This window comes from Lepus europaeus, chromosome 11 (assembly GCF_033115175.1).
Source record: "Lepus europaeus isolate LE1 chromosome 11, mLepTim1.pri, whole genome shotgun sequence".
NCBI lineage: Eukaryota > Metazoa > Chordata > Mammalia > Lagomorpha > Leporidae > Lepus > Lepus europaeus.
Window position 1 is genome coordinate 110,203,048 of NC_084837.1, and position 18,784 is coordinate 110,221,831.

Here is an 18,784-nt window from a genome sequence, read left to right on the forward strand (position 1 = left end):
TACTCCAGCATCCCAGAAGGCTGCCGTTGCCCGGTACCCAGCGCCCAAAGTGAGATAGGTGGGGCCGTGGTGAACTGGAAAAAAAGAGAAGAGAGGGGTAAAGCCACCACCTGCAGCGCCGGCATCCCATAGGGTGCTGGTTCAAGTCCTGGCTGCCCCACTTCTGATATAGCTCTCTGCTATGGCCTGGGAAAGCAGTGAAAGATGGCCCAAGTCCTTGAGCCCCTGCATCCACGTGGGAGACCCGAAAGAAACTCCTAGCTCCTGGCTTCAGATCAGCAGAGCTCCGGCCGTTGTGGCCATTTGGGGAGTGAACCAGAGGATGGAGGACCTTTGTCTCTCTCTCTCTCTCTCTCTCTCTCTAACTCTCCGGAACTCTGCCTTTCAAATAAATAAATAAATCTTTTTTAAAACATGAGACAAGAAAACACAGTGGCCGTGGGCAGACAGATGGACTCATGAAAGAAGGACTGAATGGGGGGTGTGTGTCTTGATTTGGTCCAGAGTCCTCTCCACTGCCTGTCTCCTGGCCAGCTCTCCAAGGTGGTGCAGGACCAAGGGGGCTGCCCTGCAGCAGCCAGACCCTCGACTTTGCTTCCAGAAGGAACCCAGGAGCAAGGCAAGATAGCGAATAGCAAGCAGCATTTTCTTGATAAAGCAAACGCAGATGGAGGGGAGGGGCCCCAGCACTGGGCTGTGTTAACAGTGCAGGGCTGGCTCAGTGGAAGGGAAAGTACATTCCAATGAGGGGAGGGATACTCCTGGTTTCTCTGGGAAGTAGCTGGAGACTTCCTGGAACCCACAGATCCCTACCTGGATCTGTGTTTGCCATCACTGCGGCTGGTGGTGCCTCACAGAGCAGGCTAAGGCGGTACAGAGCATACAATGAGCTGGAGGCCAGTCTAGGTCAGCCTTGGCCCATAAACTGGTCGGGGGTTTGTTTCTGTTCAGATCCAGGGGAACCCGACCCGTGTCCTATGGGTCGCCTATGTTATCTCCAGGAGGCCCAGTTGCTTCTTCTGCCTCCCTATCTCAGCCCCGCTGGATAGACGTTTTTAAGTGATTGAAAAAAAAATCCAAAGACTATTTTGTGACAGGTGAAAAAGGAGGTGAAGTTCACATTTCATCCATAAATAAAGTTTTATTGGCACACAGTCCCTTCCATTCATTCAGGGTTTATCTGCGACTGCTTAGCTGGCACAAACACGGTGCGGCTCCCAGAGCCCACACTGTCTATTATCAGGCCCTGTACAGGGAAACTCTGCCAGTGCTCGGTCTGCACCAAAGGGACCCCTGTGTTGTGCAGTGCACGGCTGAGACAGCTGTGTTCTGGGGCCCCATTCCTGCCCACAGGGAGCTTAGAGTCTATGGGAGATCCAGACACGAAGGAAATTGTCACTCGATAGCGGTGAAGTGCGCAACCAGGGGACACGAGCCAACAGTGGCAGGTGGTGGCAAGGAGAGACATAGGGAGGAAGAGAGGGCTGTGGGAAGGGAGCAGAGGTGGTCTGTCTCTAGGACACCCCTGGGACCTGCGCATCTGGCCTGGTTCTGTCCCTGAGCCCGGCAAGGGCTATGAGTTGCCCGAGGGGGGCCCAAGCCGGAGAGGGACAGAGCCAGGGCTCTAGGTTTTGCCCCACCCTCTGCCTGCTTTGCTTTGCCAGGCACTCCTGGAGGCTTCAATTGCTGGCTCCTATCCACTCCCCAGTCAGTGCAGACATGACGAATGGATTGCAGAACACTCCCCCACTGGGGAGGAGAGCTGTGCTCCTGGCCACCTTGCAGGGACACTGAGTCTTTGGCTTCTCTGACCTCAGGTCCAAAACAAGGTGGTCTTGGGGCGAGGAGGAGCCAGTGGCATCCGCTGAGGGGCCACTGTGCACCTGACATCGCAGGGGTCCCCAGGTGAACTCGAGCCCAGCTCTATGCGGGTCCCAAACCCGGGCTCCTTGTCCATCATCAGTGGCTTCTCTGGTGTTCTGCAGAGCCCGGGGTCCCCCCCCCCAGGTACCTCAGGGTCCCTCCCCAGGTGGAGGCTTGCAGAGGCACCAGGGGCTGGAGCCCCTCCTCCAGCCTCGTGGCACCTGGCCCCCTGCTCAGAAGAGCCCACGCCCTCCTGAAACAAGGTTTTGGCAGAGGGCTGCCATCTTCATTCTGCACCGGGCCCTGCCGATGGCACCCTCCCCGCAGCTCACGTCTGTGAGCGCCCCCTTCAGGGTGTGCTGCTGCAGAACTGCACGGCCCCCCTCCCAAGGGCCCCGAGCACGCGGGGGTCCAGGGAAAGAGGGGTCCGAGGCAGAAGCCCCTGCTCGGGGTTGACCCTCTGCTTCCTCTTGCAGCGAGACCATCATGTTCCTGCACCAGATCTTTTACCAAGGCCTGAAGGCTCGCATCTCCAGCTGGCCCACGCTGGTGCTGGGTGAGTAGCAGCCCCTCACAGACTCCCCTCGAGGGGCCAGGCCCTGGGCGGAAGTGATGTTGTCCACGCTCACCTGACAACGTTCGAACACTCAGAGCAGTAGAAACCGTTGAAAAACACCAGCCGCGACGCCACTTCCCACAGCAGCCACGCTAAGGGCTTCCGCGTTTTCTTCCAGTTTTTTTTTTTCTCTGTATAGATCTTGGAATTTTTTTTTTATTTTGCCCATTTTACATAATTGCAAACATACTGAATATAGAATCGGAATCCTGCTGGGGGAGGGGGTGTTTATTTTTTCACTTCAGCATCACGGCCTAAGACTTTTCTTTTGCCAAAAGCTTGCCTTCTGCTGGCTGTGTGGCACCCCAGCGCCTGAGATGGCCCCCGTGGGCTGCGTCATGTCGGCTCTGGGAGTCGTTCCAGTTTTTGGGATTTTTTGAAAGGCAGAGTTAAAGAAGGAGAGAAAGATGGGAGAGAGAGAGCTCGTCCATCCTCTGGTTCACTCCCTACATGGCCACAAGAGCCAGAAGCTTCTTCCAGGTCTCCCACGTGGGTGCAGGGGCCCAAGGACTTGGGTCATCTTCTACTGCTTTCCCAGGCCACAGCAGGGAGCTGGACAGGAAGTGGAGCAGCCGGGACTCGAACAGGCACCCATATGGGAGGCCGGCACTGCAGGCTGGAGCTTTAACCCGCTACACCACAGCACCGGCCCCCTAGCTTTTGGTTATTAGAAAGAACCACCAACCACCTCTACATAGCGAGTTCCCTTGATATTGGAGATTGTTTCCTTGGGCCACGTTTGGTTCTCCTGCCTCCGAGGTCCTTCAGAAAGTCTGGGAAAGCCGGCGCCGTGGCTTAACAGGCTAATCCTCTGCCTTGCGGCGCCGGCACACCAGGTTCTAGTCCCGGTCGGGGCACCGGATTCTGTCCCGGTTGCCCCTCTTCCAGGCCAGCTCTCTGCTGTGGCCCGGGAGTGCAGTGGAGGATGGCCCAAGTGCTTGGGTCCTGCACCCGCATGGGAGACCAGGAGAAGCACCTGGCTCCTGGCTTTGGATCAGCGCGGTGCGCCGGCCGCAGCGCGCCAACCGCGGCGGCCATTGGAGGGTGAACCAACGGCAAAGGAAGACCTTTCTCTCTGTCTCTCTCTCTCACTGTCCACTCTGCCTGTCAAAAATAAATAAATTAAAAATTAAAAATAAAAAAAAGAAAGTCTGGGAAATGAAATCAAAATAGGAGCTGATTTTTGGTGCCCCCCCCCAAAAAAAAATGTGGACGTGCACGCCGTGTGTTTTCCTAACGCACGCTTCCCAATGGCTTCGGACCCTCGCGCTGCCCGGCTGCGCTCCCTGGAGACTGTGCTGCCCCTACCCAGCGCGGCCTCAGCCCAGCTGGGTGCTGTCACCCCCAGCCTCACCGGGCAGGTACAGGTGGGCACCGACCACCTCCCACAGGGAGAGGAGCTCTCGAGGGAGATGGGGGCCGGCCCGGGACTTGGGGTGCAGGGTGGGGAGCAGGCCCTCTTGTACCTTTGTCCAATCAAAGACCCCCGGCTTCTCCCCAAGGCCAGATCAGGTCCTGTCCCTAGAGGGCTGGGCTCTCCACAAGGTTGAAAGTGGCCCCTGCAGGGAGTGGGCGGGAAGCCCTCTGCCCGCCCCTCCCTTCCCCTCCCTCCAGGGGAGCTGGAGTGTGCACAAGGACGGACAGAGAGATTGAGGGATGTGGGAGCAGACTGGCGGGAGGGCGGGGCGGGGCGTGGCGGGGGGAGGAGATCCAGCTGCAGGCCAGCTGCCCAAACACCTGTGGCCACCATGGGTTGCTTCTGTGGCTCCTCTGAGTAGAAAGGACACAGGGAGGAGCCAGCCACCCTGCACTTGGCTGAAGCCCCAGCTGACCCCACGGTGGTCCTGCCGTGGGGTCCTTACACCCCACGGGGACCGCTCATGGGGTGGGGCAGCGTCCTGCAGCTGAGAGCCATTCGCAGAGCGACAGCCGTCAGCCACCAGCGCCACCAGCAGGTCGGGCCCCTGGGTGCGAAGGGAGACGCGGCCTCCCCCAGGCAGGGCATGGAGGCCACCTCCTCTCACTGGTCCTCCAGCCCCATGCGTCAGGCAGGCGGGAGCTGTGTCTCTGAGCTGATGTGGTCCCAGCAACCGGCGCTGGGCGGGGTTGGGGCCCCGAGGGCGCCCTGGCCATGCGCTGACCGCCCCGCACGCCCCTCGCAGCTGACCTCTTCGACATCCTGCTGCCCATGCTGAACATCTACCAGGAGTTCGTGCGCAATCACCAGTACAGCCTGCAGATCCTGGCGCACTGCAAGCAGAACCGCGACTTCGACAAACTGCTCAAGCACTACGAGGCCAAGCCCGACTGCGAGGAGCGCACACTGGAGACCTTCCTCACCTACCCCATGTTCCAGGTGCCCGAGGGCGGGCAGCGGGCGGGCTCCCCGCGGGCCTGTCCGCCAGGCACCACCCTGGATGAGCCCCCACGTCAGGGAGTCCGGGGCCGGAGGTGCACCTGTCGCCTCCCCAGCCCCTGGACTGAAAGACCCGTCTCTGCCTCTCTCTCTCTCTCTCTCCATCCCTCTCTGTCTCCTGCTTCCTCTCTGCCTCTCTCTCCTCTGTTCGCCGTCCCTGCAGATCCCCAGGTACATCCTGACCCTCCACGAGCTCCTGGCCCACACGCCTCACGAGCACGTGGAGCGGAACAGCCTGGACTACGCCAAGTCCAAGCTGGAGGAGCTGTCCAGGTGAGCGCCGTGCCCGCACCTGCCCAGGTGTGTGTGTGTGGCCATGGCGGGGGGTGGGGGAGCAGCTGCCCCACTCGCCACAAAGAAAGTCCCCTTGCCAGATCTGTAGGGGGCTTACAGGCCAGCCCGGGGTTGGGGGTCCCTGCTGGGGGTGGGGCTGTTTCCTGGGCCTCACTTTGGGGAGCTGCCAGGGACCCCCAGACACTGGGTGCTTGTCCTCTGTGGTTTTAGGAGCCACAGAGGGATGCCGGGTGCCAGGCCCTGTTGTGCCTAAGGTTCCAACAAGTGGCGCCCATTCCAGGGGCCCCAAGCCGCTGGCCAAGGCCGCTCACTTAGTCCAGAGGTGACCTCTGCGGGAACAGAAGCAGAGGGGCCAGGGAGAGGCCCCTGCAGCACCCCGGGCAGCAGAGCGTGGCAGCTTGCATGGAGTGGGGGTGGAGGGGAGGGGAGGCCTGCAGGGGTTCACACTCTGGGTGCATTTGGGGCTCCGGATGGGCTCGGCGTGGGGAGTGGGACGCTGGCGTCCAGGGGGAGTCCGGAATTTGGGGCTGAGCAGCCACAGGGTGGAGCTGCCCGAAGCAGAGATGGAGAAAAACCAGGCAGGACCGCACTGGATGGGGTCCTGGAGCTTTCTTGGGAGCACCTTGAACTTGAGGTGCTGATGAGACGGTCACATGGAGAGGCAAGAAGGGAGTGGGGTGTGGAGAGTGGGGGTGAGGGGAGTTGGGGAGCTGTCGGCTTGCCGGTGGAGTTAGCGTCACAGGACGGGGAGCTTCTGGGCCAGGAGCATGGGGGTCTGGGCAGGACATCAAAGGAGAACCAAGGCTGAGCCCTGGGGTCTCCGCCGTGCAGGGACTGAGAGATGAGGAGGGGCAGGTGGTCAGAGATGGGCTGCCGTGTGGGGGCCCGGCACCAGCCCTCCCCGGGGCCCTGCCATACCCTGGAGGCTTCCTGAGGCTGGGGATGGGGTGGGGAGGGAACCAGCTCCCAGCCAGGCAGAGGGAGGATCGTGCTGGACGGAGCAGGCTGGGGCCCAGCCAAGTTGCAGCCCCCAGAGTGGAGATTCAGGGTGAGGACCGTCACAGGGTGCGGGAGGGGGCACCCCAGTCCTCCCACACCCGAGAGCCCCATCCCCACACACACTTCCCTATGTTCCCCACATATGTGTGTGTCTGTGTGGGGACTCCCACAGGACAGTGGGATAGAGTTCCTGTCCCGAGGCAAACATTGGCAGAGGGGCCAAGGTGTTAGGATCCTGGCTGTGGCCGGCCTTCCCTCTCCCACTCAACCACCTGCCCCCGGCCCTGAACCCAGCCTACGGCAGAGAATTCTCCTGCTGCCATGCGAACAGCTCTTTCCTCCTCCTGCCCCTGCCCCTGGCCCTGCAGGAAGCCCCCAGATGGCCACCCCCGCCCCTCAGGGGGCCAGGCCCTCCTCCCACCTGTCATCCAAGTCCCTGGCACTTCCAGGGCCAGGCTGTGTGCACTCACAGCCCCCAGCCTGGGGCTGGCCCCGCCCCCCAGAGTGGAGCACCTTGCATGAGCCTAGCAGGGAGATTGGCTTTGCTGCTTCGGAATCCCCCATTCTGTGTTTTATCACACACACGAGGGTTCTCCAAAGAGTTCACAGAAAGTGCACGTTGTGGGGAAAAAAAAAAAAAACACCACAGCAGAGCTTACAAACTTCTCTGCACCGACATAAACTCACCTTTTAACTCCATCTTCCGTAAACTGCCCGAGGCCCCTTCCTGCACCTATGTCCAGCCCGGACCCTACACCCATCACGAGAAGTGGTTCCAATCCCCACTGGCCTCTCCCCAGCACTTGCCCAATGCCCTCCACCCCAGAGGGGAGGCCAGGCCCCAGCTCCGAGGGGGAGGGGCGCCCCCATCCAGATGCCCTACCCATTGAAGCTCCAGCCCAGTGAGTTTAAGCCAAAAGTGCACATGCTCCACCAGAAAACAAAACAACCAGGAATACCTGTGCAGCCAGTGACAGTAGCAGCAAGCCCCCCACCCCCTCATCCAAGCACCTGCCAGGAACAGACCTGGGGCTAGAGCCCCAGAGAGCGGGGGTAGAGTCACTGGCTCAGTGCCAGGCCAGATCAGTCAATCTCCCATCTCACTGTTGTAAGGTTCCCATGGGATGAGGGTGTTGTAAGCCACACCTGTCTCCCTCCCCCGACCCCGGCCCTCTGGGGGGCTCTCACAGCAGACAGAGAAAGGGCTGTGTGCTCTGGCTCCGAGCCGGTGGGCAAGGGAAAAATTACTCACTACTTTCCCAGCACTCCTGGAAACCCACCAGGCAAAGTAGAGCGCTCACACCCACCCAGTCCCTCCCTCGCTGTCTTCAAGAAGCGTGAGAGGGCACCACCTCCTGGACAGGAGGGGAGTTGTCCTGGTTCCCTCCCAGTGTTCCTGGCCTTGGTGTGGGGTCTGCTCTAAAGAGCCGGGGAGGGGGCTGAGGGGAGGAGGAAGCGGCAGGTGCAGACGCCCGTGAGTTGAGGCCAGGAGCGGGACCAGGACAGGCACTGAACCCAGGTCCTGCCTTGCTAGCTGCTCACTCCCAGGGCCCTTTCTCTGAGGGACAAACACCTGCCTCCTTGGCCCATGGGGTCACACACCTGTGAGGTGCCCGGCACACAGCAGCCGCTCAGGAATCGCAGGCTCCGCCTCCACCCCAGACCCCTGGGTGCCAGGCCTTCTCCTTGGCAGCCTGGGGCAGGGGCCTGGGGGCAGGTGTCAGAGAGGGGACAGCACCTGCGCGTCATCACAGGCAGAGCTGTGCTCACCATGGCTTGAGTTGAGGATTAAAAGTTCTATTGGAGCTCTCCGGACTTGATTGGTGATGTCTGCCGTGGCTGCTGGTAGTGGCAGGTGTGCTGTGGATCTTGTGAATCCCTCGCCCCCCCCCAACTTGTTCAGCCTCGTGCCACTCCCAGTGGCTGGTGTCCAACCTCGTGGTCTCCTGGCCTCACCCCTCCCCCAGGATAATGCATGACGAGGTGAGCGAGACGGAGAACATCCGGAAGAACCTGGCCATCGAGCGCATGATCATCGAGGGCTGTGAGATCCTCCTGGACACCAGCCAGACCTTCGTCAGGCAAGGTGCGACCCCTGGCCCGTGACCCCCGCCACACACCACCAGGGCCGAGCGGCAGGTGGACGTGGACGCTGGAGTGTGGCCACAGAGATGCACCTGGCGCTGCGTCCCCCGTCTCCTTCTCTGCAGACATAAACAGGGTTCTCCCCGACGGGGCCCTGGCCTGGCGCCGTGTGTGTCCTCACAAACGCTGGCGGGTCCTGAGGATGGGGACGCAGTCCAGGGCCCCAGAGTGGCCTCTGGGTCCACCCCACCGCCTTGCTCCTCGCCCTGTGCACCCGGTAGCTCTCACAGGTGGCGGCTCTGGTGCCCTGCAGTCCCAGCTGCAGCGTCTGAGCGGACTCTGAGGGCGTGGCCCTGGGGGGGCGGGCAGGGATGTCCAGGCTGCCACGCACGTGACGTCCACCTCCCTGGCAGCGTGTGCTTTGTGGGAAACTCGGTCTTGATGCCCGGTGGCCACCTGCAGTGTCCCTTCCATCCTACCCTGGCTGACTCGGGAAAGCCGCACCAGCACCCCCTGCTGGCCCCTGAGCTGCTCTTGGCCAGAGTGTGGTCCCTTGGAGTTTTTCCCAAGCCCCTTCCCCAGGCCCACCCTGTGAGCTGCTGAGCCCAGAGCCGGCCTTGCGTGTCCCCCTGCTCGCCACACTGCATGGGACACTCTGTAACAGAGGTGACCCCACAGAGTGTTTCCAGGAGCGGAGGAAAGAAACCCAGAGTAGACCATGACTGGAGGCATGACCCCTCCCAGGGTGGGCAGTGTCCTCCCAGACCAGGAGTGCTCGCCATCAGCCTGAATCGCAGTTTCTCCTGCAGAGTACGGCCTGGGCAGAGTGTCCCCGAGGGCTTTCCCAGAGAGCTGGCACCACACCGAGTCTTTCCAGGCCAACTTGACCTGGAACATGGTGGGGAGAGAGAAAGGAGAGGGGAGAGAGAAGACAGCAAGAGAAGAGGCAGGATGTGCCCGATCTAGACCATAAGGTGGCCGGGGGGGGAGGGGGGGCTGGGGGCAGGTGTCAGGGAGGGGACAGCACCTGCGCGTCATCACAGGCAGAGCTGTGCTCACCATGGCTTGAGTTGAGGATTAAAGGTTCTATTGGAGCTCTCTGGGCTTGATTGGTGATGTCTGCCATAGCTGCTGGTAGCAGCAGGTGTGCTGTGGATCTTGTGAATCCCTTGCCCTCCCGACTTGTTCAGCCTCGTGCCACCCCAGATCCAAGCCAGCATCTCATTCCCAGCCCCCGGGGCCATGCCCTTGAGGGCTCCCTTGTCCACAGAGGCCCTGGCCCCTGGCTGGGAGGCAGGGGAGCCCTATGTGGGCTGCAGGGACCTGAGCCTACACAGCCGCACCAGAGGCCGGGCTGGGCTCAGGGTCTTTCTCCCCCTCCGCAGGGTCCCTCATCCAGGTGCCCATGTCGGAAAAGGGCAAGATCACCAGGGGGCGCCTGGGCTCCCTGTCGCTCAGGAAGGAGGGCGAGCGGCAGTGCTTCCTGTTCTCCAAGCACCTCATCATCTGCACCAGGGGCTCCGGGGGCAAGCTGCACCTGACCAAGGTGAGCTCGCGGGCTTGTGACGGGCACTGAGCCTGGCCCGGACACTGGGCGAGGCTGTCAGGGCTGTGGGAGCGCCCACACTCACACGAGCCACGGGCTCTCACGTGGGAGCACACAGGTGCAGACACACGCTCAGACACACGCATACTCGCACAAAGCACACACAGTCATTGCACACTCACACAGGAGCACATGTTCACACAGGCATACATATGAACACGCATATACATGCACGCTCACACACATGCATGCGCACACAAATCACACACGTGTGAGCACAAGCGCACACATTCATGCAGGCGCACACACTCACACAAGCACGCACACATGCACACAGGCTCACACACAAGCTGTCGCCCTGGCGGCCAGGGAGGGCTCTGGCCTGCACCAGGGGAGCCAGGCCCCGCCCCCCCGCCCCCAGCCTGTAGCAGACGCACCTGCACCCACGTGCGGCAGCCCCGCCCCACGCCGATGCTCCGGACCCCTCAACGGGCGCACCTGGCCCCTGGCCCCACGGTGGCGCCCACTGCTGTCTTTCAGAACGGAGTCATATCCCTCATCGACTGCACCTTGTTGGAAGACCCAGAGAGCACAGAGGAGGAAGGTGAGTGTGGCAGCAGTGTGTGTGCACACGCGTGTGAGCACACAGGAAGCTTGTCACTTTATTTTGAAAGGCAGAGTTACAGAGAGAGGGAGAGAGAGAGACACCTCCCATCCGCTGGTTCACTCCCCAGATGGCCAAAATGGCCTGGGCTGGGCCAGACCAAAGCCAGGAGCCAGGAGCTTCTTCTGGGACTCCCATATGGGTGCAGGGGCCCAAGCACTTGAGCCATCCTCTTGTTCTTCCCAGGTCACTAGCAGGGAGCTGCATAGGAAGTGGAGCAGCCAGGTCTTGAACCAGTGCCCGTATAGGATGCTGACACTGCAGACAGTGGCTTTACCTGCTGCACCACAGTGCCGGCCCCAGCAGAGAGGCTTTTTAAAGAAAGCGCGCCCTGGCTCAGAGGGAGCATCTTGATCCACCTTCCCACCTCCACCCAGGCTCCTCGGGGTCTGTGGACCAGCTGATACCCAGGATCTCACTGAGCACCCCTGGCTCCCCCTCCTGTGTGTGCACAAGGCCCCATCTCTGTCCTCCAGTGGGAAGGCAGGGGGTGTGGGGACCCCGATGCAGGGGATACAGGACTGGGGGTCCTGAGGGAGGAGATTGGTGGCAGAAAAGACAGAGAGGGGAGCACGTGACTGGGGGGACGGTCAAGAACAGGACAAGGCCAGCGGGTCCCTGGTGCTTCCCCAGCCTCTGTTGCGCGTCCTATGGGATTTCTGTCCCTGGGCCTCGGCCTCGGGGGATGGGTGGTTATTTGGGGTTGGGGTGGAATCTCGAACGTCTCTGTTGGGCCAGAGCTGGTTTGTTGTCTCCATCTTCGCTGACCCCATTCGAGACTCATAGATGTCCTCTGGATGCCCCGCCCCAGGGTGACACCAACAGGACCAGTGATCCGTGCCCCTCCCGAGCCTGGGGCCTGGGAATGAGATTGTGCCTGAACCCCTGGTGCAGGTGGCCCGGGGCACTTAGGGGCAGCCCCAGGCACCCTCAACAAACGCACACACAGACACTCTGGCCAGCCCTGGCCGCCCGCGGGCCCCTCCCCGGGACTCAGCCATGCACAAGATGTACGCAGGGCATTCTCACCACGAAGGCTCCTGTCACCTCTCCTGCACACGGCTCCCCAGCACCCCCCAGCAGCGCCCCCGACACACACACACCCCACTTCCTGGGAAGCCAGCACAGCCCCCAAGTCACCACCTGGAACATGTCCCCGGGCCCACCCTAAAATCCTTGTTATCAGAACTGGATGGAGACCTCGGCAGCCCCAAGCCCCACTCCTGATGCACAGGAGGACGCCCGAAGCCCAGAGCAGGGCAGACCCTGTCCCAGCGTTGCACAGCCAACGAGCAGCAGAGCCAACCGCCCACCACGCTCCACCCACCCAGCACACCCCCAGTTAGCAGGGCAGCCCTGAAAGACTCCTCCCACTGGGACCTTCCCAGGTGCAGGGCAGCAGAAGTACTCAGGACTCCGTGCATCTGTAAATGCTGGATGACGTGGGGGCTCCTCGCCTGGCCTGGCTGCGACACCTGGGCTGCTGACCCCTACTAGGGTCTTGGCCACATCCCCTGCGTGCAGAGGGCAGTGTCTCCCGGCTCTGCGTCCAGAATTTCCCCGTGCATGTCTGCAAGCCCCTTGCACCCTCCTGGCCTTAGTTCTTCATTCTTTAAAACGTGACTTCCCCCACTTAAGGGAAAAGCACTAAATCCTCTGATTGCCTGGGGTCCACTGGGGCAGAGCGCCCCCTGGTGGTGTAGACTGGGACTCACACTCGCTCCTCTTGGTATTTTCCCACGGGAAGCCAAAGGATCCGGTCAAGATATTGACCACTTGGATTTCAAGATCGGGGTGGAGCCAAAGGACTCCCCACCCTTCACGGTCATCCTCGTTGCCTCGTCCAGACAGGAGAAGGCGGCGTGGACCAGTGACATCAGCCAGGTGAGCAGTGTCACCTGTCCCTGAAAGCAGGTGGCCCCTGCTGGCCTGACTTGGCGGGGGCTGGCAGGGAGGGCATTGCTGCATTTTTCTTTTGGAAAGGAGGAAGACTCCAGGTCTGCACCCCAACCAAGGCCCGGCTCAGCAAACCTGCCCCGGGGCACAGAGGGCCCTGGGCCACCCTCAGTGTGGCTGGGAGCCCCTTGCACTTGAATCCCCTGGCTCTTCCCCCTCCCCCCCACCTCAGGAACCTGCTAGAGCCAGGTCGCAGGTGTGTGCATGTTATTCTGCGCCCAGGTCCTTGATAGGCACCAAGGTATTGGACAGAGGGCACCGGCCCTGGGAAGCTGGGAGCCAGGACGGGATCAGAGGTGAAACACAGTGTCAACTGCAGAGGGAGGAGGTTGTCTTTGTCTTTGCCTCCTGCAAGCCTCAGCACCAGTGGTCCCGCCCAGAGCATTAGCAGGAAGTACGGACTTTGCAGGGACCCCTGGGGGCACCTGAATGCGAGAGGCTGGGAAGATGCTGACAGCAGCACCGGGGTCCAGCCACAGAAGATCGGGGCAGGCCCATCCGGCGGCAGAGGTGCACCTGCCTCCCCGTGCACCTGCCTCCCCGTGCACCTGCCGTGGCCCTGCTCTGTGCAGGGTGGGCTGCACAAGTCAGGAGGAGAAGCGAGGCTGCCAGCTCCCCCTGCAGCCAGGGGCTCTGGGGTGGGGGCTGGGGGTCAGTGCTTGCAGGCACTGGAAGAACAGTCTGCACGGAATGGCAGCCCCCACCCCCCCAGCTCACCACTCCCTCCGCTCCTGCCAGGGCTCCCTGCGTGAGCCCCCCGGCCTTCCATCCGGCCTGCCCTTCCCATAGTCCCAGAAGAGCACAGTGGGGCTCTGTCCTTTCCCAGGGTCCCCGGCACACCCTGGAGAACACCGGGAGCCCCGAGGCTGGCCTGTCACGTCCCCAGGGGGAGCTGCAGCCATCGGAGGCACAGGGCTACAGCGGCTGTGCCTCCTGTGACACACAGGGGACTCTGTGGTGTGGCCCGGGATGGTGGCCCCCACCCTCCCTGTGCCAAGAGGAGAAACAGGGGCAGCCCCTCCTCCACCGCCACCAAGAGTTGTGTCTTTGCCTTTTGCCTGGGTGGGAACTTGTTACTCGAAGCAAGGCTTGGACTTTGTGGTTTTTCAGAGGCTGAGTGAAAGGTACACTCTGCCCCCCTCGCCCCTGCCCCCCGGCACCCCGCAAATGGGGTGTCCTCTGGGGATCCACCCCCAGCTTCAGAGCCTGTGGAGGTGAGGCAGCGCTGCAGGGCTGGGGGACAGAGGCCCCACAGGGCTGGCCTCCCAGTCACCACGGGAAGCCGGCCTTGCCCTTGACCCCATGCCAGGTGTAGCCTTCTGCACACAGCTCAGCGTCGGAGCAGTCGCTGTCCCCATTCTGCATGTGGGGAAACTGAGGCCTGGCAGGGTCACGGGAGACCGCGGGGTCCCTCCACTGGGACTCAACTTCCATCTGGAGTCCAGAGGATCCCTGACACTGAGCCTGGCTTTGTCGGTGGCCTCGGTGTCAAGCAGGGGGCATGGCCATCCTGGTGGGTGGGGTCTGACCGGGCCCTCCCTCCCTGTCACTCCAGTGCGTGGACAACATCCGCTGCAATGGGCTCATGATGAATGCCTTTGAAGAGAACTCCAAGGTCACGGTGCCGCAGATGATCAAGTGAGTGGGGGTGGGGCAGAGGGAGGGGGCGAGGGAGGCTGGGGGGGGGGGGGGGGCGCTGGCTTCCATCCGCAGGGTTTGCTTGCGAGTTTTCACGTTGTATGGTTTGGTTGTTTGGGGTTTTTGTGCACAAGGGCATTATTTTTGTATTAGGACATTTCACATATAAAGACGGGGTAAGTTGGTTTCTTTTGCTAATTACAAAATGAATACATAGGTTCCAAAAGACAGCCGGAAAACTACAAAACACAGGCTCCAGAGCTATTACATTTGTGTGAACGATGCCCAGAGACAAGGCGGGGCCGGCGGGGGGAGCAGCCTCGAGCTGAGGCCTCAGGCAGCCCCACGTGTGGTTCCACAGGCATCTGTGCACCGCCGGCCCCCTCACCTTGCCCTCAGGTGGCCAGGCAGCCTGGGGCCTGAAGATGCGAGGGCTCCGTGAGCTTCCTGGGTGCCAAGGCAGGTGCACGCCCCTCTCCCACCCCCGCCAGTCTCTGAGGCTCTACATGATGGCTGAGGCCAAGGTCATTGGCGCCCGCAGGAGGGGCCCCGGCCCAGGGGTCCTGTAGCCACTCTGAGCATGCTGGGACAGGACCACACCTTCCTCCCTGCCACCTGGCTCGGTCGCTGTGACAAGAGAAAATCACACGTTGGGTTGCTCTTACATCCATTAGCAGGTGCTCCTCATTTCCAGGAAAGAGGACAGGTGACACCAGGTAAAGTCACCAGCGAGGGAAAAAATGCAGCCCACTATAATGGTGCTGAAGTGGCCAGTGGGCCCCACTGTGGGGATCTGTCTACCCCAGGCCAAGGCCCAGCCCCCACCCGCCTCGAGGAGCACCTGGGCTGTGTCCTCGTTGCTGGGCAGACTCCCGGGAGAGAGATGAGCAGGTGGAGCCTCCGACCAGGAGGGTTGGTGTCAAACAGTACAGTGTGTGCCGTGCCCGGGGGCCCAGAGATGGGGGCCAATTCACCTGCCATGGAGGAGGAAGGAGATGTCAGAGCTGGCCACAAAGGACGTCTTCACGTTGGTGGGAAGATGCAGAGGGAAGAGCATTCTGGGGAGAGGGAACAGCAGGAACAAAGGCTCAGAACAGCTGGGTGGGGGGCGTGGTGTGTCACACAGGACGGCCTGGATGCATGGTGGCCTCCAGGACATGAGCACACAGTCCACCCCAGAGACCATGGACAGGAAGGTGCACACAGCAGGCCAGGGGAGAAGGAGGGGACGGGGGTTCCGCTGGAGGATGTGTGGATGGGAGGACTGTGCCCCCAGATTCTGGTGTCGCGACGGGCGTGCGCCTGCCCATGCCACCGCGTGCGCCTGCCCATGCCACCGGCAGGTGGAGCTGATGGATCAGAGCGGAAGCTCAGGAGAGTGGCATCAGCCACGGGAACTCCTTGGGCCAGGGGCGCACCCTGTCCTTGCTGTGTCCCAGGCACAGGGACAAGCGTGACAGGCCACCTGAAGAGCAGCCGTCATCCCGTCCACCCATCTCCAATAGAAGATGCTAGGGGCCGGCGCCGTGCTTAACAGGCTAATCCTCCGCCTTGTGGCGCCAGCACACCAGGTTCTAGTCCCGGTTGGGGCGCCGGATTCTGTCCCGGTTGCTCCTCTTCCAGGCCAGCTCTCTGCTATGGCCCTGGAGTGCAGTGGAGGATGGCCCAGGTCCTTGGGCCCTGCACCCGCATGGGAGACCAGGAGAAGCACCTGGCTCCTGCCTTCGGATCAGCATGATGCGCTGGCCGCAGCGGCCATTGGAGGGTGAACTAACGGCAAAAAGGAAGACCTTCCTCTCTGTCTCTCTGTCACTGTCCACTCTGCCTGTCAAAAAGAAGAAGAAGAAGAAGAAGATGCTAGGGGCCACCGTGGCGTCACCGTGGGTGGCGGAAGTCCCCGCAGATACAGGATGTCCCGTGTGCCTCACGCGAGTGGGGTGTGGCGTGTCAATGCCGAGTTTCGTGCACATGCAGCGCCCGCTGCTGCTGCTGCCCTGCCCTGCTCCCTTGTCTGCCGCGTCTCCCAAGCTCTTGGCTCCAAAGCTTACCTGTCTTCCTCGGCTGCTTCCCTCGGATTTTAAAGCACAACAGGCCTTTCTTAAATAACAGAGCCATCCACGCCACAGGGGGAAGATGAGGCCACGGAGCTGGGCAGGAGCCCGAAAATAGCAATGGATGGCCGGCACTGGGCTGTGTGCGGCTCCCTCTGGTGGCCACTCTGATGGGGTGAGAGTGAAATGGACCAAGGCCATGGGCCGGTGGCCAGGGTCCCAGCATGGTCGGCCACCAGCACCCCAAAGGGCCAAGAAGGCTCAGTGCACCTGCCCGGATCCCGGGTGCCAAGGCTCTGCCCCAGCACACAGCTTCAAGGTGGGCCAGCGGCACTGCCCAGGGGAGGAGAGAGAGTCTTTTCTCCATGTAGCCAAAGCAGGATCAGTACTTGGAGCCTCGCCAAGGAGTGTCAGAGAGGGGGCTGGATTCACGCTCAGATGTTCTCCAAAGATGTTTCCTGGCAAGAGTGGCAAATCCCCGGCCTGCGAGGCGGCAGGCATTGCCAGTGGCTGAAGAACTTAAAAAAAAAAAAAAAGGATTTATGTATTTGAAAGACAGAGTTACAGAGAAAGGTAGACACACAGAGAGAGAGAGAGAGAGATCTTCCATCTGCTGGTTCACTCCCTAAATGGCAGCAATAGCCAGGGCTGGGCCAGGCCAAAGCCAGGAGCCAGGAGCTTCATCCAGGTCTCCCACGTGGGTGCAGGGGCCCAAGCACTTGGGGCATCTTCCACTGCGTTCCCAGGCCCGTAGCAGGGAGCTGGATCAGAAGCAGAGCAGCCGGGACTTGAACCGGCGCCCCTACGGGATGTTACCTGTGTGGTAACTGCTGGCGCAGCGCTGCGTTGTCCTAGGTGTTTCCAGCCGCCTGCAGATGTTTGAAGCAGCAGGGGGTTGTGCAGGTCCTGTGCGACATCTGCCCTACCCTGCTGCCCCCGCGACCCAGCCAGGGTCCACACGGCGGCGCTGTCCTTCATTGCCGGGGTAACTTCGAGGGAAGCTGTACCCAGGTCCCGGGCCTGGACGCCCTGCAACTGGAGGAGCGGGCCGTCCTCGTGTTCCCGGACCTCCGAGTGGCTCCGCACATGCGCAGAAGCGGGGGTGAGGGCTTCGAGAGGACCTGCTAGAGGCTTCTGCTGGCAGTGGCGCGACCTCCAGGAACGCTGGCCAGAGGGCCCCCTCCTACGTCACACCTGGGACCCTCACCGACCAGATCCAGGCAGCCTTCCGGGAGTCGCATCTCCAGGTGGTCCCTGATCCCAGGGCTGACCCTCACCCAGCCTCTCCCAGAGGCGTCTCACGGGAACGTGCCCGCCGTGGCTCAGTATGACACAGACCCTCGGCTGCGCTAGAGGACGTGGCCCACCGAGCGGTGATGCAAGGGCTGCTGGCCCAGGAAGTTGTGCGCATGCGTGGTGCCGCGTCCCGGGACCACCCATGTGGGGGATGACAGCTGCTCTCGGCTTCTGCAGAGATCCTGAAGATAGGGAAAGGAAGAGCGGGAGCTGCCACTGCCAGAGAGGCCGTGAGCCAGGGGGAGCTCCAGGGTGAATACGCTGGGTCCCGCAGGTGCAGCCGGGGCTGCAGGTACAAAACCAACCCTGTTCTGTAGAAGAGATTTCAGTGTCTGCAGGGGTCCTGGAGCCCCTCCGCGCACACACTGCGGGACACCTCTGCAGAAGGGCAGTGAGGAAGGCAGGCGTGTCCCGTGCTCACCTCCTCTGGGACAGCCCCTGGGGCCGGGGACACCTAGGTCCTCAGCTGCCTCTTCCCTGGAAGCCCCTGAGGGTGCGATTCCCAAGCTTGTTCTCCTGGGGGCGCTGTAACATGTATCTGAATACTTAGCCTCCTGCCCGCATCCCGCAGAATACAAGATTTAAAGCAGCCACCAACTGCATGTGGTGGAGGGCATGGCAGGTGGCCTAATGGTTACGTCACCGTTTACGACCCCCGCGTCCCGGATCAGGGTGCCAGAGTCCCTACTCTGGCTCCTGACTCAGCTCCCTGCCAACGCAGACCCTGGGGGGCAGCAGGTCATCGCCTTCCTGCCGCCCACACTGGGGCACAGGTACACACACACACACACACAGCCGCGTGTTTGCTCCTCGACCACAAACCCAGCACATTTTGGAATCCAAAAGTCGCGAGCAGGCGAACAGCACAGCCCATGCCCGCGGCAGCTTGGATGCTGCGTGAAGTTCGCCAGACACGGCAAGACAAATGCCGCGCGTTCTCCCTTATAGGTGGGGGCTAAAATTTTTTTAAAAAAAGAAAAAGAGAGCTGCTCCGTAGCAGTTTTGGCTGCGAACACGGTGTCTTGCCAAGCTTTGCTTTCAATCTCTGGCCAGCAGATTGGTGGGAGCTAGAGCTTGCTCTGGTTTCAGGGAGTTTGCCTTTTTTTTTTTTTTTTTATAGGCATAGTGGACAGTGAGAGAGAGAGACAGAGAGAAAGGGCTTCCTTTGCCGTTGGTTCACCTTCCAATGGCCGCCGCGGCCGGCGCGCTGCAGCCGGCGCACAGCGCTGATCCGATGGCAGGAGCCAGGTGCTTCTCCTGGTCTCCCATGGGGTGCAGGGCCCAAGCACTTGGGCCATCCTCCACTGCACTCCCTGGCCACAGCAGAGAGCTGGCCTAGAAGAGGGGCAACCGGGACAGA

General features: G+C 61.5%; 1 protein-coding gene across 1 annotated transcript in view; it reads left to right on the forward strand.

Moving 5' to 3' along the window:
• Positions 1–18,784, forward strand: part of RASGRF1 (Ras protein specific guanine nucleotide releasing factor 1) — a 90,120-nt gene that overhangs the window by 45,881 nt on the left and 25,455 nt on the right. Inside the window, exons 6-13 of the mRNA XM_062204854.1 lie at positions 2,340–2,419; positions 4,642–4,835; positions 5,059–5,168; positions 8,156–8,274; positions 9,659–9,819; positions 10,360–10,423; positions 12,231–12,367; positions 13,995–14,077. Coding sequence (XP_062060838.1) covers positions 2,340–2,419; positions 4,642–4,835; positions 5,059–5,168; positions 8,156–8,274; positions 9,659–9,819; positions 10,360–10,423; positions 12,231–12,367; positions 13,995–14,077 — 948 coding nt within the window. The remainder of the gene's footprint in view (positions 1–2,339; positions 2,420–4,641; positions 4,836–5,058; positions 5,169–8,155; positions 8,275–9,658; positions 9,820–10,359; positions 10,424–12,230; positions 12,368–13,994; positions 14,078–18,784) is intronic.